The sequence below is a fragment of the Canis lupus genome, chromosome 36 (assembly GCF_003254725.2).
Source record: "Canis lupus dingo isolate Sandy chromosome 36, ASM325472v2, whole genome shotgun sequence".
NCBI lineage: Eukaryota > Metazoa > Chordata > Mammalia > Carnivora > Canidae > Canis > Canis lupus.
In genome coordinates, this window is record NC_064278.1 from 7,755,509 (window position 1) to 7,781,758 (window position 26,250).

Genomic DNA, 26,250 nt, shown 5'->3' on the forward strand with positions numbered 1-26,250 from the left:
ATTAGATATTTTTTGTCAAATTTATAAATTACTAGAAATCTTGAGTTGTATTTTCCAGAAGCACACATTCTAAAATTAAAATTAAACTGTAAAACATATCAATGTTGAAATGGAACTATAGGAAAGTATAAGATCAACTCTATTTACAAACATGTTAAAGATCTTTCGTGAAGCTTTATTGTTACAGTAAGATTGGTTTACTTAAGACCTTTGATATTATAGGGTTTGGACTACAATATTTATCTTATATTTTGTTTAATATAAGTAAGATAAGATAAAGTAAGATAAGCGTTCAGCTTCATATTTGTAAATGAGAAGTTTTTAAAGTCTTACTAATATCATCCACTTCAAGTTTCTTAATTTCCTCTTTAGGCAGCTGGATATTTTTCAAAGCATTTTCCAATTCTTTGTTTTCTTCCAGGATTTTAATTTCTTAAAAAAAATAAAATGTTCATTTTTGATTAATAGTATTCCATAAAAAAGTCCTTTCTTAAAATTCTTTTGGTTTTAATATGGATGAAACTGAAACAATATAAGGAACTGTATAAAAAATTTATCTTGACAAGCACATTTTTAGCCCAGCCTTTAAAATAGGTATGAGTTTATGATGACATTAATCATTGCCTCCTGAAACTGATCTTTATGGCATCAAAACACATTTTGAGCAGAATCACAGAGGCAACAATGGTTAGTCACCATATTTTCCCATCTCCAACTTTTCTAACATGAAGCTATGATCTGAGTAGGTGACTTTTTTTTTATCATCTACTAAGAAAAAATAAAAGTAGTAGAAGTAAAATCTTTATTGCTGAAACTTCAAATTAAAAATAGAGGTGCCTGAGTGGCTCAGTCCGTTTAGCATCCAACTCTTGATTTTGGCTCAGGTCATGACCTCAGGCGTACTCAGCAGAGAGTCTGCTTATATACTCTCTCCCTCTGCCCCTCCCCCCATCACATACACACCCTCTCTCTCAAATAAGTAAATAAATCTTTCAATAATTAATTATGTAGTCACAAAGTTTGTTTTTAAGTTTCCAATGTGTAAAGTGAAATATTATTCCTGTGATTTATATATATATATTTTTTTTTTTGAGAGAGAGAGAGAGAGAGAGAGAGAGAAATGGGGGAGGGGCAAAGGAAGAGGGAGAAAGAAAATCTTAAGCAGGCTCCATGGCCAGTGTGGAGCTGGGCACGGGGCTCCATCTCACAACCCTGAGATCATGGCCTGAGCCCTGAGCCGAAATCAAGTCAGACACTTTGCCAACTGAGCCACCAGGCACCCCAACATATACATTTCTTTTCCTGCTGTACTTAATTAATATAAGATATTCCTCCCTTTTTTTGTAATTGAATTATTGCACATCATATACCTTCATATCATTTCTCTCAAGGTGGTTATACATCTTAGTAAAATAACAATATACACACTATGATCTCTTTCTCTTTTTCACCTTAAAGGATCTTCTAAAAAACTGCTGCTTATATTTAAGCTTAATTATGATTCACACTTTAATCTTTGAAACTGAACAATCCATTGATCTCCTGATGCCATAGTTTAGTGGTATATGCAAATGGGTTTCTAGCAATAGAGGGCTTTTTGCAAGTTTTATTTTGAACTAGAATTGATACTGGTTATCTTCTAGAGAAAAGTTAGGCTTTCATATAGCACGCGGAGTTTGACGATTTATTTTTCTTAAAAGAAGGTCTGGATGACTTCTGAGATATGGCAGTTTTTACAAAAGACATCCTGTGAACTTCTTGTTTTTGTGCCTTTTTAAAAAGTGGTCCTTGAAGATGGGGAACTGGAGGAGTACTTGTAACTACAGTAAGTTTGCCAAACCACTTCCCTTGTAACTCTCAGTTTTCATATACTCATGGCATTTTGTTCCAACATGTTATATTTAATCTTAGAACAAGTATAGATGTTTTGGTATGAGTTGTATAAGATACATAATAAATTTCATTTTAACTTTGGATAATCCATCAGGAAAGAAATACTTGTGGCATCTTAAAAGTTAAAACCAAAAAAAAAAAAAAAAAAAGCCCTCAAAAAACAACAACAAAAAAAGCCCCACCAAATATACAGTTCTAAGTACAATGGAGCCAGCTCTTCATTCTCCTTGTGTGGGTTCTATGTGTGGAGCTATTATGAATAAAGGGAATCCTATAACGTAGTCACACAGAGTGACTACATTGTAATTGCTTCTTTATTTATTTTTATATTTTGCTTTTTATTCTATTTGTTATTTGCTTATTTATTTTTTATCTTTTTACCAAAATACCAGGAAGTCAGAAACTGTATTACAAGGGTTGACAGATTGGCTAGACTGATTTCTCCATTTTCCTTCCAGCTATTGAACTTTCCTGATTCATGGCTTACTGAAATGTCAGATTTAATTCATAGCCTTTTTAATGCTTTATAGTCCAGAGAAGCATTTGTTCATACGGTAACTTGGCAATTTTCCCACCCCTTGGAGCAAAATGGGATCTCAAAGGACTGTTGATGGTGGGGGTGCTGATTGGGCTTCTCTGTGTGGCTTTGCATTAAAAGCCTATAACCTGGAAGTTGTGCTACAGTCCAGAGTACCTTTACCTTATTTCGCTCATCATTATACACTCAGTACCTACCATATTTAGTACCGAGTACAGCGATATATATGTGGTATATATGTGGTATGTGCTCTCCATTTATTTGTGGGTTCTTCATTATGATGAAATAAAAAGAATGATGGATCATGTAAGAATTTTTGTTTTAATTATATTAACTACTATATGTTGCTTATTAATTAATTTATGTGAAGAATCTGTGGAAAAGTTGATAAATGAGGTCATTAGATCAGTTGGGTAATTGTAATGAGCACCTGCTGTGCCTGAAGCAACTAAGCCTCTTTTGGGATGTTTATGTCATAAAGTGGCAACCCTTCTGGGTTTCTAAAGCACTTGGTTCAGGTCCTGTGTTATTTCCAAATGATCTTATCCCACTTTGCCGATAAAACGAGGCCATTACACTGTTTTCTACAATGTCTACAAACTTTCATACAATGACATTAGTAATTTCTTCATTTTCACTCAGCACAAGGCCAGAAATGAATCTCTACATGTTTCTGGAGTCCATTTTTTCCCAACTTCTCAGAGACCTCCCTCCTTTATGTCTTCCACCACTTCTGGTCTCCTAATTTCTTCTATCAGTGTTTAACCATGCTCAAATGTTCATTCTGTTTCAAAACCAAAATTAAACCGCTATCAACTGCTTCTAGCCATCATCTCACCTCTTTCCTCCTCTCCTCAGGCAGGCCTATTGAAAATATTGCTCTTTACTTACCTCCTGTGCAGGCCTAAACTTGCTGCAGTCTGGCTTCCACCTTCACTGTTCCTTTGAAACTGCTCTGACCAACCCAATGGTAATCTCTCTCTTGCTAAGTTCATTGATTTAGAGCAGGTCTCATTTCACTCTCTGTAGCACTTGACACAGATGAGCCCTCCTCTTTCCTGAGATCCACTCTTCTCTGGGTTCTATGATACCATACTCTCAAGGTTATCCTCCTTCTGTTCCCTTCTCTGTCTCCTTTATAGGTTCATTTTCCTCTTCTCATTTCTCGTGTTGGTGTTCTGCATGGTTTTATTCCTACTCTGTGGTCTTATCCTCTTCCATGGTCTCAGTTACCATGTAATTCACCAACAAATGACTTCTTGTTTCTCATCTTCAGTCGAATGTCCAGATCCAAAATTTAGTCACTCTGGGACAGCTCCACTTGGATATCCCATCGGCACCCCAAGCTCAGCATTAAAAACAAAATTCATCATCTCCCCAAAAACGTTCTCTCGGCTGCGAATTCCGCTTCTGGTAAAGAGCATCAATATCAATCCACTTGACCAAGCCAGATGTCCAAGCAGCATTAATCTCCTTTATATTTGTGAGTTTCCAGTTTGATGTATCTATCATTAGGAGACATTTCCTAACCACCAAGCCCCATATACAGTACCATGCTTGTGTGCAATCCTGCTCTACTCCCCCCATCCTAATCCTTTATCCTGCTCTATTCTCCACTCACGTTTGCATTCCCAATTGATCTATAATCTCCTCATGGACCTGGACCATATCTAACCCAGTGTCTGTTCATTTTAAGGATCTAGTATCCAGCACAATGTCTGGTTTAATGTGATAGGTGCTTAACAAATATCTATTGGATAAAGATTTCTGGTACCAAATGCACTGGAAAACAGGTGAAAAAAAAAACTACAAATAAATAGAAGACCTAGCATCAGCTCTAAAACTCAGCTTATCTGGGTATTTATTAAATATTCAGATTCTCTAGCCCAATTTAAGATCCGCCTGAACTGGGGAGGGCCTGGGAATCTGTATTTACAATAAATACCTCTGGAGAATCTCATCACTAGGCGAATTTGCAGAACTGTGTTCTAGAAAAATCGCATTCTGTTTGAGAGTTAGAAAACATATAAATACATACGAGAAATGAGAGTGACATGAGCTCTGCACCTATTTTGTAAGTATTGGGTGAAATAATAACACTTTTGTATGTAGTACCGAAATTGGTATCTGGCAGGAATAGAAGGATAATTAAAAAGTGGAAATTCATGCTCTGAAAAAAGGGAGGCTGACCTTTAGCAGTCATGATAAAATGGGAATCATGCATTTATGGGAATTTCCATTAAAACAAAATCTTACAGATTTGAATGTAGTATTGCTTTAAAATCTCTCTTACTCAGGGTTGAGATGAGCCATACTGAGAAAGACAATGTTTTATTCTTACAAGTATTTCATTATTAGACACGAGGTCAAAGAATCCCACAACTCTAAAATGACACTGGGTTCACAGCCCCTGTTTTACAATACCTGTCCTGTCTAGAGCTTTGGCACTGACTCTGGTTTTCCTCATTATCTTATATTCACCTGTTTTACTTGAGCCATTGAGCTGGCAGCCAAACTAATCTCAAAGCAGTCTCCTGACTTGTCACCAAAGCTGTCCAGGGAGGATCATAGGCACAAGTCCTGAAGTCCCTCATTGTCCCTCATCTCCATCAACTTCAACCCTATAATGTTGTTTAATGGAAAATCAAAAGACAACGAGGAAACTGCAGGGAGAGCATCTGGGCAATCGCACACTTGGACCACTCTGCCCAGAGCAAAGACAGTCATCTTTGATCTGTGAGCTATTTTGAACAATATCATAAATACGGGATGGAGGAGGACTGTCTTGCTAATAGTTGAAAATGGGAAAAGCCTCTAAAATTTCAGGGATTTCATTCGTAGCAACAGTGTGATGTAGCTGTTAAAACAAAAAAAGCCCGCGTGATAGTCATCCTCTGCTTTGAACTGGACTTAGATCTGGAATTTGTCTCTGGTTTGGGATGTTGCAAAAAAGCAGGAATTCTTATTTGGGAGGGAGGTTGTACTAAATATCCTGAGTTTCCTTCCAATGCTAAGCTTCTGTGTTTTTTATAAGGCTGACTGGGGAAGACAGCATGAATCCCTGTGATATAACTCATCTGTGTTATGCCAGGTTCTTACTGCAAGTAACTATTAAATTTCTTAGGATCAGGTTTGACTCCAACAATATCCAAGTCTATGTGAAAATAAGCTCTATGACCAAAAGATTCCATCACAGTTCTCCTTGCCCGTGTGGGGAGACTGTCTTGCTTCCTCTCATGTAATGTCACCCAGAGTTCAAGATTTCTTTAGACAGCAGCATGCAAGAGAGCGGTACCTTGATCAGTGTGGCCGTCATGAAGGGTGGAAATGGGGAGGCCTGGGCCTGTGCACAGGATGCAAACAAAAACATAGTTTAATGTTAAAGGAACACTGAGTTTCCAAGAAGAACCGCTGGTCATATTTGTGATTCGCGTCCAGCTCAAGTGTATCTTAATTCTACAGCTATTTTTTCCCCCATGGAGAAGTCAACAACACCTTCTAAGTTACATTGAAACAACACATGAGATCAGAGCCCAAAGAAGATATGTGAGAGAAGACTTGCCTAGGCACCTTTCAAGGAGGGATCCTGAATAGTCCAGATCTAATTACACAAGCGGCCCCCAGGATCTGCTATGATAGCCTTCTGAGAAGTCATGTCATAGGGCTAGGTTAGCTGTGTCTTTATTATCTGATAACCTTCACCAGCACCCAGATAATACTTTCAGTCTGGATTCTTGGTTCAATGTTCAGTTTATTTTGGTGGGTGGAACTCAGCATCTTCCCCCCCCCCCAAGTGAGTAATAAATGTAGAAATAAATTTATATAGAACCCATTACCTGTTCAGATATGCTGTGGTGGTCACATTCTCTGGAAACAGACCCAGAGGTTTTGTGGGCCAGAGGTTTCTCTGGGGGTGGTATTAGGATGTTGACTTCTGGGAGAGGAAGGATTGGCTGGTGAGGGAAGGTGGGCTTCAGTGCAGTAAAAATGCAAACCTCAGCTGACCCCGCAGGGAGCTCTAGAGCTGGATGGTCTGCAGAATGGCCTCCATGTCCCAACAGGGCTGGCTTTTGTACTCCAGAATGGAGCCGTCATGGGGTGGGCACGAGATGAGAGCAGGGCGGGGGCTCGGCTGTGAGCTCTCGGCCACCAGCACTCTCAGCAGATGGTGAAGTGAGGGATTCTGTTCTGAATGGGGGGTTCTGGGTGCAACTCCAGTGTCCACTACATATTGCAGCATGGAGCTCAGGTTCTCTGTGCAGAAACAGGCCATTTTTAACAAGATCTACAAATAATTAAACACTAATTATCTCTAACTTACTGAAACTACAGCATAAAATAATACCTGGAAATATACCTTTTATTTTTTTATTTTTTATTTTTTTATTATTTTTATTTTTTTTTTTTTACCTTTTAAATATACAGCATAAAATAATGCCTGGAAATATACCTGGAAAAAATGTTTAACTTTTTTTGAAGTTGGCTCCACGCCCAGCAGGGAGCTCAGTGTGGGGCTTGAACTCATGACCTAAGCTGAGCATGATCAAGACCTGAACTGAGATCAAGAGTAGGATGCTTAATGGATGGAGTCACCCAGGTGCCCTTGGAAATATACTTTTAAAAGATAAATTTGCTCCACCAGTCAATGGGTTAAAAGATACACCATGGAAGTTGGGGGCAGCGGTTCATTTGCACTCTTGATGCTTCTTCCTTCTTTGTGGAACATTATCGGAGTAGCACCCTGGTCCTAAGCAAGCAGAAGAGGAGGTAGCCTTTTTGACGAGTTCTCAGAAGATCTGGATAGAAGTAACTCCTTCGGCTTTGTTCCTGGCATCTCCCTGCCTGCTCTTGAGTGGATCCTCAATGCCCTTAGTGGGACAGTACTGGGGTTTCTAGGACCCCCAGTGGCTGTCTAGTCGTACCCACATTTGTGAAACTGTAATATAACTTTCACAGGTAATAAAGCTAATATTTTAACTTCCTTCCTGATCCCTGAGTCTAACTTGAGAGTCAGGAGGAGAGCTATTATTTATTAGGTTCTCTCAAAAAAATAGTTCTTTATTGTGTGGAGTTTCAAAATTTTATAGAATTTAATTTCAGAGATTTTCATTTTGACCAGCTTTTCTTTAAAGTTATTAGAAGGGATGAACACATATATTTTTGGGCAGAATGTAAAGAAATGGAACATGATTCTGAATTTCTTGACTTTAGTCAACCAGTATCCATCCTATGGAATTTTTATGGGTATGAAGCTCCAGTAGTGACAACTAGCATATCTTTTTTGGCCAAACTCTGAGACAGGCTAATGACTGACTGCCCTGGATACAAATGGCCTGTGCATGTGGTTGCAGTGGCACAAAAGGATCAATTGTCCGGAATCCATCCCTTGCATTACTTTTGTTCCATCAGCAGCATGAAGAGGATTTTTACCTATTTAATCCTATTATCTGGGATTTACTCACCATCTCTTGGAGAGTTTGAAGTTACATAATGAGGCTTTACTCTTAGTCCTAAAGGGAAAGATTTCAAGGTTTTTCTTATGATGGCTCAGTGACTCATTTTACTGGAGCTTCAAAAACACCAGACGATGTGATGCTTCCCACACAGTATATTTTTTGCTAAATGGGAAATTACCATACTGCCGAGCAAGAGTGAGTGTGGAAAAGTCAGGCGATTCAAGTTCTAGAAAGGACTCTTCCACCAACTTTTGAGGAGAGCTTAGTCTTCGCTTCCTTGTCTTTTCAGTGGGCACTCAGACTCAAGGAAATATTAGGAAGACAAAGTGATATAAAAGTGGTATAGTGCTTTCAAAAAGGGTTGAAGCATTGTACAAATGCAGAATGCGTATAAATAGAAATGAATGCATGCAAGTATAGTGTCACTGATGTCTCAGTATATCAGCACAAGAACAAGTATTCTGTCAGGCTCTGCAAAAGGCAATAGTGCTTTGATCTTTAGCACTGATGTTCATTCAACAATTATGCATGATGCATAATTATTGTGCATTACCCATTTTTCTTGGCCTTATGAATGTAAAGATGAAAAGAAAGCAGCCTCTGCCTTCAGGAGAGAAACACAGATGACTCAGTATAGTTAGTTCAATGATACTATATGCCTGGCATGTAAGCTTTCAATATATGTTGCATAAATACATAGCCTGGGTTGAAAAATGTTCATATAATCTGAGAAGGACATTTAATATATATCTTTTAAGTGCCATCACCACAACTAGCACATATAGTTATGAACAACAATCTCTTGGCTTTTTGAAGATGTCATTGACTCAACATTTTGTGAAAGTAATTGTACCAAACCGACATCTTGTGCCATCTTAAAGGGAGCATTTGGCTTAAAATGTGTATTCATTCCCTCAGTCAGTTGAGCTAGAGCTCCGGTTCTAGGGTCAGATTATTGGGATGAGGAAAGTGGCATGACAGGGCAGGCTTCCTTCTGGGAAGTAAAGACCCTGGGCTCTTCTGCAACTGGTCAGGGACCTCCATCAGTCAAAGGTTCCATTTGTTCTCTGAGCTGCCTTCCACTGGGAGTTGATACCAGAAACAGCAGAGTGGCATGTATTTTGTAATACCATTCTCTGTTTGCTGTTTGTCCACCAGGGAAAATCAGGGATTAATTATGGGAATGCGATAGAGAATGGAAAAGTAGATATTTCTCAAGTCCACTTTCCAAATCTCCATGATGATGACCACCAAGACCCCAACCTAACTTGTCTCATTGCTTATCATATGTTCAAGATACAGATGTTATTCATAAAATAAAATTATTTGGATAGAAACTATTAACTAAATGTGCACACAGCCTTAAAAACCAGGAAGTATTTAGAATATTTTATTCCCTATGACTTTTTGATATTTGAATGAATTACTTATTATGTTTCCCAAATTTAGAAAGGACATACTGGGTGGAAAAAAGTTTATTTTCCATCCTCACTGAAACTATACTGCAAAGAAATATTGGCCTCCAAGGGAAGGAGCTCAGGTATCTAGGACATTCTTTCTTCCCCTGGCTGTAAAGTTTAACATTTCTCCAGGCAAATGGGGCCAAAGTCCAGCAATCATTTTAACAGAGAATGCTTCATTCTATACTATTGCTGGGGTCTCGCTGTGATAGCTGGTAGATGGTGTTTGCATATAACGTTAACGTCATGGTGCCATGGCAGGTAGCTGGTAAGAGCTTGGAATTTACAGTCAACAGATCCTCGCTCCCATCCTGGCTCTGCTGCTTACCAGCAGTGTAGGTCTTCTGAAAGTTATCCTGTTTCCTCAACTGCAAAATATTGGTATAAAAATGCTCTCCTATCTTTCTTTCATTTTTTCCCTCCCGCAAACATTAGATAAGATAACATAGGTGAGATCCCCATATAAGACAAGTGCTCAATAACTTGTAGTTTGGGATTGATCCTAGGATGGTGGTGATGAGGCTGACAACATTGGCAGTGGGATGGTGGAGCTCATGTTAGGCCCATTACCTACCATAGCAGATAAGTGCATAGTACTTGGCGTAGTCACTGAAACTTGCTGTGTAATATTGGCACCTTTCTTTCCTTAGATGGCAAGTAATGCACTTTTTGCTTGGAGGAGAGCTTCCAATGCTAATTCTAGAGGAAAATGAAAATAAAACTAAGCTGAAATTTTGAGATTGTATTTATCAAAATGTACTACTCCATGTAAAATGACTAATTTACATATTGACATCAAACCCACTCTATTTTTCTCTTGCCAATATCATTTAAAGTGAAGGGGAATTACAGTATTTTGATGTAGCCTGATTTTCAATCGTCTTTGCCTGAATAGGCATAAGCCTGGAGAGAGGAGCCCTTTGGCTTCTCTGCGGTGGGAGAAATATCTAACACCTTGAATGGGAGTGAGGTAACCACTTCCCATAGCCATTCATCTCTTACATCTTACAGAGTGCTTGCCAATGCATAGTTCTTCATCTTCCCATCTCCCTTTTTGTACTCCCATGCAAACATGCAAGGAAAGTCTGGCAGTCTCACCAAGAAAGGGGTCGCTGTTCTAATCATATATCTGGAAGGGGAAATCAGTAATAAGCAAAGTGGAAATTGAAAAAACATAGTTTTTAAGTGCCTCCTGTGGCTTTCATTCTTTTCTGAAGGACATTTGAGATCAGACAAGCTCTTCCTGGGAATGCTTCCCTCCACCACATTCCTACACAAGCCAACGTTGGGCCCAGCAGAGCCTTCCGCATGGCTCCTGAGTAGGGTGATTGACTTTAATATACAGACTCCCAGACCTTACCCCAAACCCTCAGAATCAGATTCTCATTCAGAGCAGATTAGATGGTATGATGCCAGAATGGGGTCATGGTCAGAGTCTGTTGTTGCTGGTAAAATACTCTGGCTGCTGCAGTGTATTCCTTCTGCTGCTGCCCCTGACCTTGCCTGGGGCATGGTAGAGGGGAGCCGGAGACATTGCTAGGGCCATAGAGGGATTCTCCCCCAATAGGTAAGAAGTCATGATTTGGGAGGGAGTAAAGGAATGTAGAAGAGGGACAATTTATTATTTCCTTGGTTACAGTTCACATTCTCGTTCGCATTTTGGTGTTACCTCGGAAATGTTAGGCAGTTAGCAGTAAGGGAGCTAAGTCAGCATACCCAGGTACAAATTCTGGCTGTAACAGTGTCACCTGCCTCTGAAATTGTGGGATGAAATGAAATTACATATGTAAAGTAGATAAAAAGTTTCCTGGATATAGCAGACCACCAGCCCACGGTAACTATGACCTTTACTTCCATATCCAGAGAGGGCTGTAGAGGGCACCATTCCAATAACCAAGGGGACAACTGAACCAAATTAAACACGATTTAGGAACAGAGATGAATTCCCTCCAATTGTAACAGGTTTATGCCAAAGTAAACCATATTAAAAGAAATCACATAATATGGGACTAAAAACAATGCCTGGTATAAGGATCTGCTAAGTGAATGGATGTCCTCAATTACCTCTGAATTTAGTTGAAATATTTAGTATCATGTTCATATCAGCATTAGAATTTCTTGATTTTTTTTTCTGAAGACATTTTGAGTTAGCTAATACTTATTTATTTTAGAGAGAGAGCATGCATGTAAGCATGCTTGAGTAGAGGGAGGGACAGAGAGAGAGAGCGAGAGAGAGAATCTCAAGCAATCTCCCTCCTGAGCTCTGAGCCTGACACAGTGCTTGATCTCACCACCCTGAGATCATGACCTGAGCTGAAACCAAGAGCCAGATGGTTAACCAACTGAGCCACCCAGGCACTCCAGGGGTGTGTGTGTGTGTGTGTGTGTGTGTGTTTATACTGATATAGTGTAAAATATTCTCTGAATGTTTTATCTTAATTCATATGTTACTTTTATTATATTTCAGGCTTTAAAAAATATTCTAGGGCAGCCCAGGTGGCTCAGCGGTTTAGCGCCACCTTCGGCCCAGGGCGTGATCCTGGAGACCCAAGATCGAGTCCCACGTCAGGCTCTCTTCATGGAGCCTGCTTCTCCCTCTGCCTCTCTCTCTCTCTCTCTCTGTCTCTCATGAATAAGTAAATAAAATCTTTAAAAAGTATTCTATAGATCTAAAGGACTCTGACAGATATTCATTCAAATATTAATGTGTAAAAATTAGAATGAATTGACATAAATTACCTATAGATATTTCTTCTTCCTGGGTAGTCTTCAAATTCATTGCTAGAATAAAACCTGAAAATATATTCAGAAGTTATCAAATAAGTATTGATAACTAAATGGTGATAGAATTTTTAGTATTAACACTAATAAACAATATAGTCCAATGTTCATCTAATGAAACTATATTAATTGGCACTTATGTAGATAAATCATTGCTGTTTATAACAAAATTTAATGTACTTCCTCTGAATTTCAAATCATAGGAGAAAGATTAAATTATGCTGAATATTCTTTTTTTATAGGTATACTATATTCTGATTTATTCGTTATGAGTTACACAAAATAAGGTAGGATATTGATTGATATCACCCCCTTCCTTATCAATGACAAACAGTTTACTGGCTTCTCTATGCTATATTAATTTTTCTGAAGACATTTTGGATTTGTTTTGCAGAAGCTCTGACAAAGGATGAATTTGTTATAAATCCGGAAACTCATCTACGCTATGACACCGCACAAAGGGGCACGTTACTTCACCCAGATGCAAAAGAAGTCACAAGAGAATATACTTGTTACTTAAGTATCTGGGTCCCAGTTCTAACCTGTCTTAATATAGCCATGAAGTGGGAAATCCAATTTAGTGGCATGATTTTCACTCCTCTGTGAGTTCATCTGAATATCACGAAGTTAACTGTCTTTTTTTTTTTTTGGAAGAGCGTAATAGGATGTAAAAAGTCAGGTTCGGTTACTAATTTTTAATTCTTAGGACTATTCAGCGGCCTATAGGTACTTCTGTATCTTCACTGTCAAAAACACCTCATTATCCCCAAGTAGAAAAAAAAAAAAGGTCAGAGAATGCAAACAACTCCTAGGATTAAAAGTGTCTTCTTTACTCACTTCACGTGACTCCGATTGAGGGACAGTCACTTGCACTTGCCTTCCCCACAGCATCTCAGACTATCAGTGAGTACACTACTCACTATCTCTTCCAAACAGCCCCCTCCCCCCATAGCTTTCCTGTTCTGTCAGAGGCTTCGAGATTGCCTTCATCTCAGCCTTGCAATGAGTCCACTTTGCCTTTCTTTTCCCCTTTCCTTCACAACCATGAAGTCAGCAGTCTTGCTCGTCCTCCATCTGTCCTTGTGGTCATGTCCCCTTCCTCTCATTCATTTAGCAAATCTTTACTGAATTCCAGCTCTGTGTCAGGAACTGTGCCAAGTGCTAAGGCAAGAAAAAGGAGGCATAGCTTTTCCCTCCAGAGTCCGTATCTCATTGCCACTGTTCCAGTTCAGGCCTCCATCATCGCAGGCCTAGATTATGACCATAGCTGGGTCTTCCTGCCTTGGGTTTTCCCCTACCTCTGTTTCTACTTGACAGTATGTGGTAGGAAGTAATTGCTCAAAAAATGATGGCTGTTGCAGCTAATGATCTTAAATTTATATAACAGTGAATCACTACCAAAATATTTCTGTATCTATGGGCTGCCCTTCATGGACTTTTGAAGCTTGCTCATTTCTTCAAGTGCTGAAGAGTAAAATTTCCATTTAGAAGTAGTTATTTTTAAAAATTTATACTTTTAATTAATTATCTACCAAGTATCAGAAGAGAAATGTCCACTTACCAAATATTCTTTCCTGAAAGCTATAATGTTAACTGGCTATTAAAGAATGTGCAATCTTAATAGAAACCACAGCTATCTGAGCTAACCTACAGAGTAAAGAAAAAAAAAATGCTCTTAACGAAGAAGTGGGTACAGTATCACTTGTGTGTCCATCAGTGCCAATTAAAACCTGAATGGTGCATCATGCTTCATGCAATACTTACAGTGAATCCTGTGTTACTCTGAATATATTTATGGCCTCCCACTTGCCACTTGTAATTTGAATAGCATTTTCCTATAAAAAGACAAACATTATGTTGTGTGAAGCTGAGCGTTATTTGAGCAACCTCAAGTGAATGATCTTTGAGGAGATAAATCTTGGAAGGAACATACCACAGTGTCTTTGATATAGTGAATATGTTTGTAGCCATCCTTGTCGCTAAATATTTTGTAGTATGAAATGGCATCATAGCTGAAAACTGGTGTTGAAACAAAGAACTGAAAGAAATGAACAGAGGTTATGTTCAAAAGACAAACCAAACTAAAACTATAGATTTTTTCAAAAGCAGTGGATAGTTCTGATTATAGGAACTAGAATGCCTTGCCTCCCCTGCCTTCCATCACTCACATCTGAAATTCCATTCTTACAGATAGACAGCTTTTTTAGTGATTCTAACAGGCATTTTCACATTCCAACTGCTGCTTAATTGCTACTACATACCCCTGTGTTTATAATGTTTAATTTGATTGAATGTCTACGCTTAGAGAGTATGTGGTTTGAAATACAGTTAAAAGGATCACAAGTAAGTGTTGATATTTAGCCAAGTCAAACTTCAAAATGTGCTATTTGACCAAAGTGTGACTCATGAGGGCTGATAATTCTTTTGATTTTTGGTTTGTCTGATGCCAAGCACCTAATGCCAATGATTCAATGAAGACATTTTAAAGATGAAAATATCATGGCTTGCTAGCCACAGTTTTTAATGGTGGTAGGAAGAAACTTCTAGACTTGAGAAATAAAATGTTACCAGGACAAGAAAGTAGGAGGTTTACTCCCTGAGCTCATGGAGGGAAGCAGGCCTTGTTGCCTGTCTCTGACCTCTCCTCAGGGCCCCACTGGCCACTTGCTGGGAACTGCTAAATGACCGAAGGAGTCCCCGATATTCAGCTTTCTTATGCCTGGAACAGAGGAAGCCATACCTCTATATCCTGAATGGCTTAGATAACTAAAACTAAAACCTACAAATGTCCTCACACAGAATTTTAGCTAGTAGCTTCTCACATTAAAAATATATATATATATATATGTATATATATATATATGATAAGGCTTATATATATATATATATATATATATATAAGCCTTATCTTACATCTGTTGGGTTCTTTTTCTCCTGGTCATTGGGTTGTAAAAGAAAGGTCAGGTGGTAAAATGACAACATGAGGAAAGAGCTACTCTGCATTGTACCCAGTAGATATTCTCACAAATAATCCCGAACCAACTCTCTCTAGCCAGAAGTGCTTCCACATGACAGTGAAACAAGATGTTCGACTCCTTCAGAACTAAGTGACAACAACAAAACCACCAGTATCTTTTAGTTGTTATAGACCTTTTGAGTGATGGTTCCCTGTGTGACCTGATCATTGATGCTCTTTGATAAAACTGATGGTTATGATTGCATGATGCTAAAATGTAACTTATTTGATGTGGTGTCTATAGTGGTCTGAATAGTGTTGTCCAAAATTCATTTGAACCCAGAACCTCTGAAGATGACTACCATGGACTGAATGTTTGTGTCTCCCCAAAATTCATATTTTGAAACCCTAACCCCCATTAGGAATGGCATTAGGAGGTGGGACCTTTGACAGGTGATTAGGATTAGATGAGGTCACAGGGGTAGAGCCCCCATGAACGAGATTAATGCCCTTATAAGAATCACTAGTGAGCTTGCTTCCCTTGTTCTATTCTCTCCCATGTAAGGATACAAGATGTGCAACCTAGAAGAGAGCTCTCACCAGAACCCAATCATGCTGGCACCCTAATCTAAGACTTCCAGCCTCCAGAAGTGTGAGAAATCAACTTCCATTGTCTATAAACCACTCAGTCTATGGTGCTTTGTTTCAGCAGCCCAAATGGAGGAAGATAATGACCCTACCCTATTTGCAGATATAATCAAGCTAAGAATGGAGATGTGATCATATTGGATTAGGATGGGCCCTAAATCCAATCCAGCTGGTGTCCTCATAAGAAGAGATGATACCACTAGACACAGAGGGACACAATGAACAGCCAGCCAAGGAAGTTCAAGTACTGTCAAGAGTCACCAGTCGCTGGAACGAGAAAGAATTCTTCCCTAGAAGCTTCAGAGAGAGCAGCACCCTGCTGGCATCTTGACTTTGGACGTACAGCCTCCAGGCTGGTGACAGAGGAAATTTCTGTTGTTTTAAGCCATCAAGTTTGTGGTACTTTGTTGCAGTGGTCCCAGGAAACCTCATGTACTAAGTCTTATCACTTGGCATAGAATGGATGTCTTTCACAAATGAAAAATGGGTTTTGAGACTCATGCCTCTAAATGAAATCGAGGGTGAACTGAGTGAAAAAAAAGGCCCAGGAAAAAGAAACTCTGGCTCACAATTTTGTGGATGGAATTTCATTAGTATAGATCATCATGACAAGCCATTCTTCCATTTTAGAATGCAGCTTTGCCTTCTTAGGCAAATGATGATATACTTACTAGTAACCACTTCACAATGCCTCCCTCTCACTCCTCAGGGTGAAAGACAAAACCCAGCTCTACACTGTCTTTAACACTAAAATGGAACCAGGGTCACAAAATATTTTGAGATGCCAGAGTAAAAACATATTCTCCTCACACCTCCGGTTAGTAAGGAACTGTAAAGAAAAAGGTTTTGTTCTAGATTCAAACTTAAAATTTCATTTTCATTGAAAAAAAATAAGAGGGCAGAGGGTTATATTTTAAGATATTAGAATCAGGCAAACAGGAAGACTATCTCTGCTAAACAAAGACTGTTATCTTCTCCCTTTTTATTGCATTCATTGAAGAGAGCTGCTTTAGATGGACGGGTAACTTGGGTGAGCTAAAGAGAGTGTGAAATATTTCCGCCTTCACTTTAGCAGAGCTAGAGCCATCATGCATCCTGAGTTAAGTGCTTCTCGCGGCCACTCACACCTGGACCCTAGATAAGCACTCATAACGAGGTGGTCCTCAGTTTTAACAAGGCTTTTTCACAGCCCCTTTATCATGCTTAGGTTTTCTGATAAATTACTCACCTCTATGTGCAAAGCCATTTCAAACATTTTACTTGGAAGGTAAGATTATTTACCACCAGATAATTTCTTCCCATGGCTGGTGAACAACCTGAGGTCCTACTTATCAAAGGCTGATGCCTAAACGGAGTTCACATTCGGTGAAAAGCCCAGACTCAGCATCGGGTAGAAAGCTCATTTTTCTGGCAACTGAATTGAGCCAGCTTTATTTAAGGTTTATTTCCTTGTTTCTTACTTAAAAGTAAAACACAAACAAAACCCCAAAACAACTCTCGTTTTTGTGAACAAAGGGATTTTGCCAACAGCTAAGGGAAGTGTATGGCTTAATGACTTTAAAGTAATTTAAGTGTGGTTTTGCACTCACTCTAAGCTTTATGCTTTTAGTGCTTGCTCTCCAAATTTTACCAATTCCATACTAGATTCTTTGATTAAAGGTTTCTTTTTGTCTGTTCTCTACAGGGCAAGGAATAGTTTGTTTAAAGTGAACTTGTGGTTGTTATTTTTCAGATCAAATACCAAAGGAGAATTTAGGCTCTTTCCCCCAAACTTAAGACACTGAACATCTGATGCTGGAGGACAGAAAGTGATAGGTAAAGCTCTATTCGCCAGGTCCGTGCCTGCAGCTAACAGGTGCATTGCTTTTTGCAAGTCACTCACTCTCACGCCTCTGATTCACAGGTGTTTTCCAAAGGTGTTTTTCAGTTTAAATCCCCTTAATAAATTCTAAAGGAACAACTTCTCTAAAGTCACTCTTTGGTTTTAGACTAATATGATTAACCAGTACACTTTCTCTAAAAACTTCATAAATATTACTTGAACAAACGTCTGAAAGACATACGTATTTCTAGGTTATTTCTGGGTAGTTTTATTAAGCCATTGGTTTGATTATAGGTCAAAGGAAGCTATCCAGCATTTATGACATACGAGTTATGAGCATATGAAGTTATGCCCTGACTTTTAAAAGACATGTCAAAACTTGTAAAATCTAATGACTGACCTCTTCAAAGCAGCTGCCTTGGGAGAATGTGAACTTTCTCTTGAAAGCTATCACTGCAAAGGTTTTTCAACAATACCTCTTCTGGTATTTAGAAAATTTACTGCCCATTGGGTAAATTTTAGGAATTTGAGATGAATACATGAAAAAAATAATTTTTCCCAGTAGAATTCCAAAGCTACAGATATTAAAATGATCTAGCACAAAACATATATTGCAGATAAATAATGCATTATTCATTAGATTTATTTTGGCATGATTTTTTAAAACTGATTTTTTATTTAATGTAGGGATCTCATCTTCCCTCAAAAGATATGCATGTGCCTCCACTGAGGATATTTAAAACAATGTTCTTCAGCTTTAGAAGGCAATTAACTAATTAATTAATTGATCCATTCATCCAGCTCATATTTGCTGAGGTTGCAAGGCTGGTGCTATACAGATTGTAAAAGTTGATAAGATATAAATATTGATGATTCTAAGATGCTTCTAAATAAGAGATTTCAAAAGATGCATTCTAAAATACTTCAGAGTGTTTTGAATGCTGGTAGCATTTTCAGAATAAATGTGTATGAATTTCTAAAATCATGTCTTTAAGAAGACTATTGATATCATCTATTTGTAAAATATCTAGTATCTATTTGTAGATAAATACAAATAGATAATCTATTATCTATTTATCTATTTGTAAAATCGTATCATTCATGTTATTCTGTAATAACTTCAGCTACGTTATCATCAAGGAGAATACAACCAAAGGAAGTCTTCAGGTAATCTTCTTTGCCTCATTCTTTACTGGAAGTTAAAGGTTAACATTCCCTTTCCTCAAGTTTTCAAACAATGACCTAGGAATTACCTTTTTGGAGGAGAAGCTTTGAACTGACCAACGTTCCAAAAATTTAGAAAGTTCTGTCCTTTCACTAAATATTTCTGATTTTTCTTGTGTTGCTTAGTACAGTGGCAAAGGGTGAACTCAAATAGGACTTCCCCATTTTCTTTTCTGGATTACACATTTATCCTTGTTATCTCGCTATTTTAGAATATAACTTACATTTACTGTATATATTTAATAAAGTAATAACTATCCTCTAGTTAATGACTAAAACAGAACTGTCTTTAACTAAAGACAAAGCAAACATGTGTAAGCTAAAAATCGCTAAATCCAGAAAAGTGCAAAACACTTTTTAATATCTGAAGATATTTTACTTTGCAATTTACCTTCTTTATACTCACCTTAACTTTGAATTTTTATGAGTTACCATCTTACAATTGACTCTGAATTTTTTATTGTTCTTGTACCATGGGTTAATGTATTAAACCAGGTCCTAAGAGTTTCCTTTTTCTTTACATGTGCTACTCAGAGAAACTTGTGTATGTGTTTTTTAATCCAAATGCTAGTTGAATTCAATCATATGTTTGTAATAAGTGGAAGCATCCACACACCATCCACTTATTCTCTGTCCAATTGTGTATTCTTCATATGGTATATTAGAGTATGTTAGACACAATTGAGAATTTTGTAAAACGTGATTTTTTTACACTAAAAATTTACGCAAATCACTGAATAAACCTATCTCCCCAAACCTAAATATAAGTGATCACAAACCATCACAAAGCACCCATTTTCCTATTTGATACCACTTAAAAACTGGAAAAAATATATAATTCATTTATTCATTTCAGCTTATATAAAATCTAATGAGGTAGATTGTCTTTAAATTCCTAAGAATACCAGTGTATTTGATTCCTCTGGTTAGTAATTATTATTTTAAGCTGATCAGGAATGTAATCTTTTGAAAAATAATCTTTATTTTATTCATTTAATAAAATATTAATTATGATACCGGAGATTCAACTGAAAAAGTCAAGTATGGGACATGAGGAATATGATTTGTTCTCAACAGAATTTTAAACATCTAGACATTAAATTTATCTGGCACACAATTGCTGAAAGGATCACTACCTTTGTTTTTTTTTTACCTTGTTATTTTTTCTATGAAACAAGTAGTGTCAGTTTGAATACATTTAAAATAGTCCTTTGGGGATCCCTGGGTGGCTCAGCAGTTTGGTGCCTGCCTTTGGCCCAGGGCATGATCCTGGGATCGAGTCCCACATCGGGCTCCCTGCGTGGAGCCTGCTGCTCCCTCTGCCTGTGTCTCTGCCTCTCTCTCTGTGTCTCTCATGAATAAACAAATAAAATTTTTAAAAAATAAATAAAATAAAATAAAATGAAATAGTCCTTTGATAGCTGAGAATCTGGCAAGTGACAGTAAAATATAAGGAAAAGATAGCAAAATCATACTCCACCAGCCCATCCAGTTCTGCTTTCTTCTATATGTTCCTGGGCCTAAAAGAAAGATCACAACAAACATACTATTAGGAGAACAGTTTTTCCTAAATATAATCTGGGCATTTGAACCAGTTAAGCTGCCTACTCAGAGTGTACTATTGTTAATTGAGTAACTTCACACTTGAGTTTAAGATGGCCATATTAAAAATCTTATACATCAGTGCTATTGCATACACATGAGTGATCTAAGGGCTGTATCTTACTCCAAACCTTTTATAATTCTGGTTTAATTTTCCATGAGGCAGTGCCTGGAATTATTACATCTATGGAAACCTAGCACAACCCAAGCACTTGGTGTCATGCAGTTACAAAAGGCATTTCACAGTGGAGTTTAGATTGATTTTTCTTTTCTTAGTCTTATTAAATAGGTAGGAATCTTAAAATGTGTGCTGGATCTTATTTTGGTATATATTTTGGCATAATACAGTCAATCATTTATTGAACAGAATTTAGTAAGCTTAAAAGGATGAATAGGTTTTCCTAGTCAAGTAATTAGAAAGAACATTCTCGGTGAAATGAACAACACAGAGGCCAAGCCAGCTTAGTAGACCACAAGGGTGGTTCAGTATGGCTGAGTGGAGGGTGACTATCAAAAAGAGTTAAAGATGAGGGAAGATGAAGGGGTATCAAAACAATCTTGGAGAAATTTTTATGCCACCCTAGGAATTTTGGACTTTCACTCTGGGCACATCCTTGGAAGGATTTCAAAATCACAATTTGGAAAATATAATTGAGAAAGTGATACAGAGAATGGATTAGAAATGAGTAATTCTAGCTAGAAGGAGGCAGAGAGACCAATTGGAAGGCTATTTTAATGTTTGGAAAAAGGATGATAAAGGCCTAAAACCCTGGATCAATAGTGAGCATCCTCAGAGAAGATGTAGCCATTTGAGGGACAAATGGTAACAAAACCTCTGGTATGGATAAAAACCACCTGAATTGTAGGTTGAGAATTGTGGTAAAGGCTGTAAGATTATCAGCAATCATTTTCTCTTTTTTGCTAGGAATATAGGTGGGCTACATTTCGCAGGCCTCCTTCCTGTAGGACGTGGTCATTTGAGAAGCTCTAACCGATGGTGTGTGAGCCACTTCTAAGCCTAACCTATAGAAGCCTCTTGTACATGATCCTCCACTCCCTTTTCCATTCTCCAGCTGATCATTAGTGGTCATATTCAAATGAGGTTTGAATAACTTTGAACTAGCCCTGAAACTCACTAGATAAGGCAGCAGAATGCCATCAGCCTGAGCACCCCATCCCCCACCCCTCATCATCCCCCACTTACCTGGACTTACTAGTAGGTAGTAACGTGAATGTGCAAAATATTTCTATTGTATCAGCCCACTGAGTGACTGGAAGGGTTCTATGGCTGGTATAGCAGTTAGCCTACCTTGCAAATACATTAATTTGGAGAATAATACGATTTTTAGAGAATAGAAAAAGAAGAGCTGGAAACAAAAAGAACAGTCAGTGAAGAAGAAAGAGAATCGCGAGAGAGTACTGTTACAAGAAGCAAGGAAATAATAAATCTGAAGGCACAGCTTTGTTGTCTAACTCAACACTTGGTTGTTCTAAAATCTGAAAATGTGTTCCATGTATTTATCAAATTATTTTGAAGCAGAGGTTGTTTTGAAATCCTAAGGTTAATTAAACCTGGAATTCTAAATTTAATCACTGTTTTGGGCTATAAAGCTAAAGTTTATATTCCAAGGAATTCCACAGCTCCTTGAATAAGTATCCTATATATACTGTCAGTTTGGATTAAAGTTGTCCCTGATTTTGATAAATTAGAATTTCAGATTCCAAAGCAATTGCCGTTTTTAAATGCCTAGTTTTGAGAACTAAAAATTGTATCTAAATGACTGATCTTGTAGTTTTAAACTAATGAAAGTAAAGCAATCATTCCTCATACCTAGATTCAATGAAAACATTGAAGATATATTCCTCCAAACCTGATTTATCAGATAAATGGTTTCTAATTAACTACCACAATCAAGTTTATTCTTTCCCCCCCATGCTACTGCATTAAAGCCAACATCTTTCTGTTTTGTATTTCAAAATATAAATAAGATAAAAATAAGCTTCTAGCAGATTCCATCAAAATTAGTCAAGCTTCTTACAGAGTAGTGATTTAAAAAAATATTTTTAGCCCGAGTAATGTTGACTATTATAGTCCTGATATATTTCCAAATAGATTCATATGACTCTTTTCTTGCAAAACATAGTGTCCTAATTTTGAGATGGAATTTAGTGATTTACTTTGATTGCTCTGTGCTTTTTTCCTAACTTTATAAAATAGGTTTATTCCATATTCGGTTTAATGAAATGTCTCCATAATTAGAAGTCTTATGAAATGTATCCATCAAATTTCCTACTTGAAGATAACATTTTGTATTTCTTAGTCTCTAATATGAGTCCTTATGAGCAGGCTCATTTTAAAGCTTTTAGATAGCTGAAGTACTTGTCTAGCTCATTAATTTAACAGATTATGTTTGGATTTGAACAATAGAAACAATTAAAACTCAACAATAAATCTGTGCCTAATTTGCGAGTTTTTTCTTCCTAAAATTAGCATAGTAGAGTATTCTCAAGATAACAGAGAGCAGGATAATTTGATCTGCTATTTCATGTCATACTCTCAATTATCTACTGTTAATTTTAAAATGGGAATATTTGGCTTTTTTTTATAATATCCATTTCCTCTGAAATTTTTATTTTTCAATTTTGACACTGAATAGAACATAGCACCATTAGAATTTTTTTGTTTTTTTGTTTTTAATAGAACATATCTATTTTCCTAATAGAGCCATCTTATCTTTTCATCCTCATTATTTTGGGGGTTTTGACTGCCAGTGGTATCATCTCAAAAGGATGGATTTCCATCCTAACTCAGAACCAGACACCTTATTTCTCCAATTGTTTCATTTAGCCTTTTTCTCTATGCAGTATCAGTGCTAAAGTCATTTTTAATAAAAATAATGGGCTGAATAAGGAGGGATTTGTCTGCAAAGCAATCAAGAATTGAATGTGTTAATTCTGGCCTTATAATACAAAATATTAGCCCCCTCATGGGCTTTCATCTTCAGAAATATACCTCTGGGGTTCTAATATAACCTACCTTTGGACAATCCCATGTCTGCCAGCCTTCCCTGAAATCACATATGGACAGAACTGAAACGTTCTGGATTCTTTTTAGCCACTGCAAACATACTCGTTCATCAGTAACCCATGTGAGCCAACTGAAATAATAATCACTGCAAATAAAGCAAAACAGATAGTCACAGCCATAAAGTAGCATCACATCAAATAATTTCTTAAGGTTTGTTTTCTAAAGGATGTATTTTAGAATTATGAAATATTTATCCCATAGGTAAGGAAAGTAAAACATTCCCTTTTCCACAGAGGAAGCTTAAATATACTTGCTGATTTTTATTTTATTTATTTTATTAAAAAAATTTTTTTAAAGAGAGTGCACATGAGCCCAGGACCGGGGCAGGGCGGGGGGGGGGGGGGTTGGCGCAGAGAGAGAGGGAGAGAGAATCTCAAGCAGGTTCCCTGCCCAGTGCAGAGCTCAATGTGGGGCTCCACGTCACAACCCTGAGATCATGACCTGAGCCAAAATCAGGAGTCGGATGTTTAACTGACTGAACCACCCAGGCTCCCCATACTTGCTGACTTTTAAGAATATCTCTAAGAGACCTCATTCACCTAGTGGACTTATTTTATGCTTGAATTTTCTCCTCACTTTGGATTTTTACATCTTAGGAAAAATCTTAAGACATGAGACAAAGTTATTGGTCCATCTACAGGGGAAAAAGCATGAAACTGGTGATTTTGCACAGGTAAACTCATTTTTTTCACTTTTTAACTAGCAGAGAGCCAAGCGTGATAAATGCCCGTCTTTCTCTCCAGGCATGTTCGTGTTGGAGCCGAGTTTTAACTGTGACCATGGTCAGGGGTTGAAATTCAGATTTACTGCAATAATCATGGATGATGTATATTAAGTAACTCAAATAATGCTTGGCACACAGTTGGTGTCAATGAATGGCAGCAATCATTACTCCACTCTGAGGACGAAGCTGTAGATAGAGAACATCAGTGTAAATAAACCACAGAATTTTGGACATTGATGTAAAAGAAATCACAGAACTGGAAGGGTCTCTGGCTCAGATTCTGGTTTTACCTCCTACTAGTTATACTATTTAAGGCTACTTACTTAACATGTCTGTGCCTCTGTTTCTATATAAAATGGGAATAATAATATTACCAAATTTAAAGCTTGCTACAAAATTTGTTGAGAGTGCTTGAAGTTCTTGAGATTTCTGCCTGCTTCATGGTGAGGGATACGAAAATGTTAACTATTACTGTTACATTGTCAGGATTTTATAGATGCTCCAACAAGCCTCTTGACTCCTTCTACAGCACCCTTCTATCATTTCATTTGGCTCCTAAGGAGAATGATACTTAAAAAGAAAAAAAAAAAAAGACGTATTTAGTCGAGCTTTTGTCAACTAGATTGGGGTTGAGGGAGTAATGGATCATCCAAAAAATAACAATAATAATAAAGCTATTTTAAATTACCCATGAGTGGATTCACCCTGGAAGGGCCCAGCAGAGGCCTCTGCTGAGGTTCTTTACCTTGTTAGTGATCAATCATTCGGCTTTGGCTGACTCTCCTGCATGGGCCAGCAGGAGGAAAAGCCAAGCCCTGGCCTGCAAGGGTTTGGGAAGTGGTAAAGAGGCCCACCAGGCAGGGCATAGGGCACCTCTTACCTTTATCAGCTTCACCCAGAATGACCACAGAGGACTGATGGAGATGCTGCAGGGTTGCTATAATCAGGGTTAATCAGACAATATCTACCTAGGGTGCCATGCTGGGGAAGTGAGACTGCTTCATGTCCCTGTCTAACTGTAGTTAACCCCAAACAGATAATTGTGCCAACAGATAATTGTGGATAGACTGCATTCTAGTAAAAAATAAAATGCTAATATTTGGAGAGGGTTGGCTTTTTTCCTCTTGTTTGTCATGCATATGTGAGCAAGCATGATCTCTAAATCCTGGGTTGGAAAGTAGACCAGAGTTGAGAGAAGCCATGCTGAGAACTTGTATGAATTATACTATCTGCCTACTGATCCCAAGTTTACATTCACACATCTGAGGGAAGTATCCCTTATATTATCATTAAGATCACCTTTATATGTATGAAAGAGGCTAGTATTTTAAAATCAATTTAAGAAACGTATTTGTGATTTTTAATTTGATTATGTATTCGGGTTTGCATGCCAACTTTATTTATTTATTTTTGCTTGGAATATAAACACCATAAACTCACTAGAAAAGAAGTGTAAATCCCGATAAAGAAATTTCAGTGTTAAAATTCAGTTTAAGGTGGGAAGCATCTGAGCTTACTATACCTTGATGCTATCATTGCTGGAACTGGCACTTCTCTGGGACCTGTCTGCTGAGGATAAGTGGTATCGATAATAAAGATCCGAACAACAGGGTTCTTAGCTCCAGCCTGCCAAAACATTGGAGATATATAAGCTCATAAAATTCTAATTATTGCCAACATATTAAAGACACTTTAGGTATTTAGGCATATTTTTATAAGCTAATAATATTAAGTATATTACTGTGAAAACATTCTAATTATAACATGACCAGGAATCTCATTTCAATTTTACTTGCAGGGCAACTACAAATATTGTGTCAACCAGAGTGAAAACACACATTTTAAGTGATTAATGAGGGGGCTTTGATTCATAGGGAAAAAATATTTTGGATATGAAAATGCAGTTCCATAATTGATATTCTCTTTTCTGACTTTCAAGACAGATATTTCCTATAATTATTATTATGATACGTATAACAATCATTTCTCCATGTGCTAAAGGGAGTGTGGGGTGGGGAGAGCGTAAAGAATGAATAATGAAAGATACCTTTTGCCTTG

The 26,250-nt window shown here is 37.6% G+C and overlaps 1 protein-coding gene across 3 annotated transcripts in view; it reads right to left on the bottom strand.

The window, feature by feature from the left end:
• LOC112674676 (fibroblast activation protein alpha) overlaps positions 1 to 26,250 on the bottom strand; it is a 72,409-nt gene that overhangs the window by 17,728 nt on the left and 28,431 nt on the right. For all 3 annotated transcript variants that reach the window (XR_004804503.2, XM_025471049.3, XM_025471050.3), the window contains exons 10-18: positions 25,715 to 25,818; positions 23,418 to 23,553; positions 20,254 to 20,298; positions 14,062 to 14,166; positions 13,893 to 13,963; positions 12,087 to 12,140; positions 9,922 to 10,046; positions 5,727 to 5,774; positions 334 to 432 (exon numbers count right to left, since the gene is read on the bottom strand). Coding sequence is in view for 2 of the 3 variants with exons in the window: in XM_025471049.3 (XP_025326834.1) it covers positions 334 to 432; positions 5,727 to 5,774; positions 9,922 to 10,046; positions 12,087 to 12,140; positions 13,893 to 13,963; positions 14,062 to 14,166; positions 20,254 to 20,298; positions 23,418 to 23,553; positions 25,715 to 25,818 (787 nt within the window). In the remaining variant the exon portion in view is untranslated. The remainder of the gene's footprint in view (positions 1 to 333; positions 433 to 5,726; positions 5,775 to 9,921; positions 10,047 to 12,086; positions 12,141 to 13,892; positions 13,964 to 14,061; positions 14,167 to 20,253; positions 20,299 to 23,417; positions 23,554 to 25,714; positions 25,819 to 26,250) is intronic.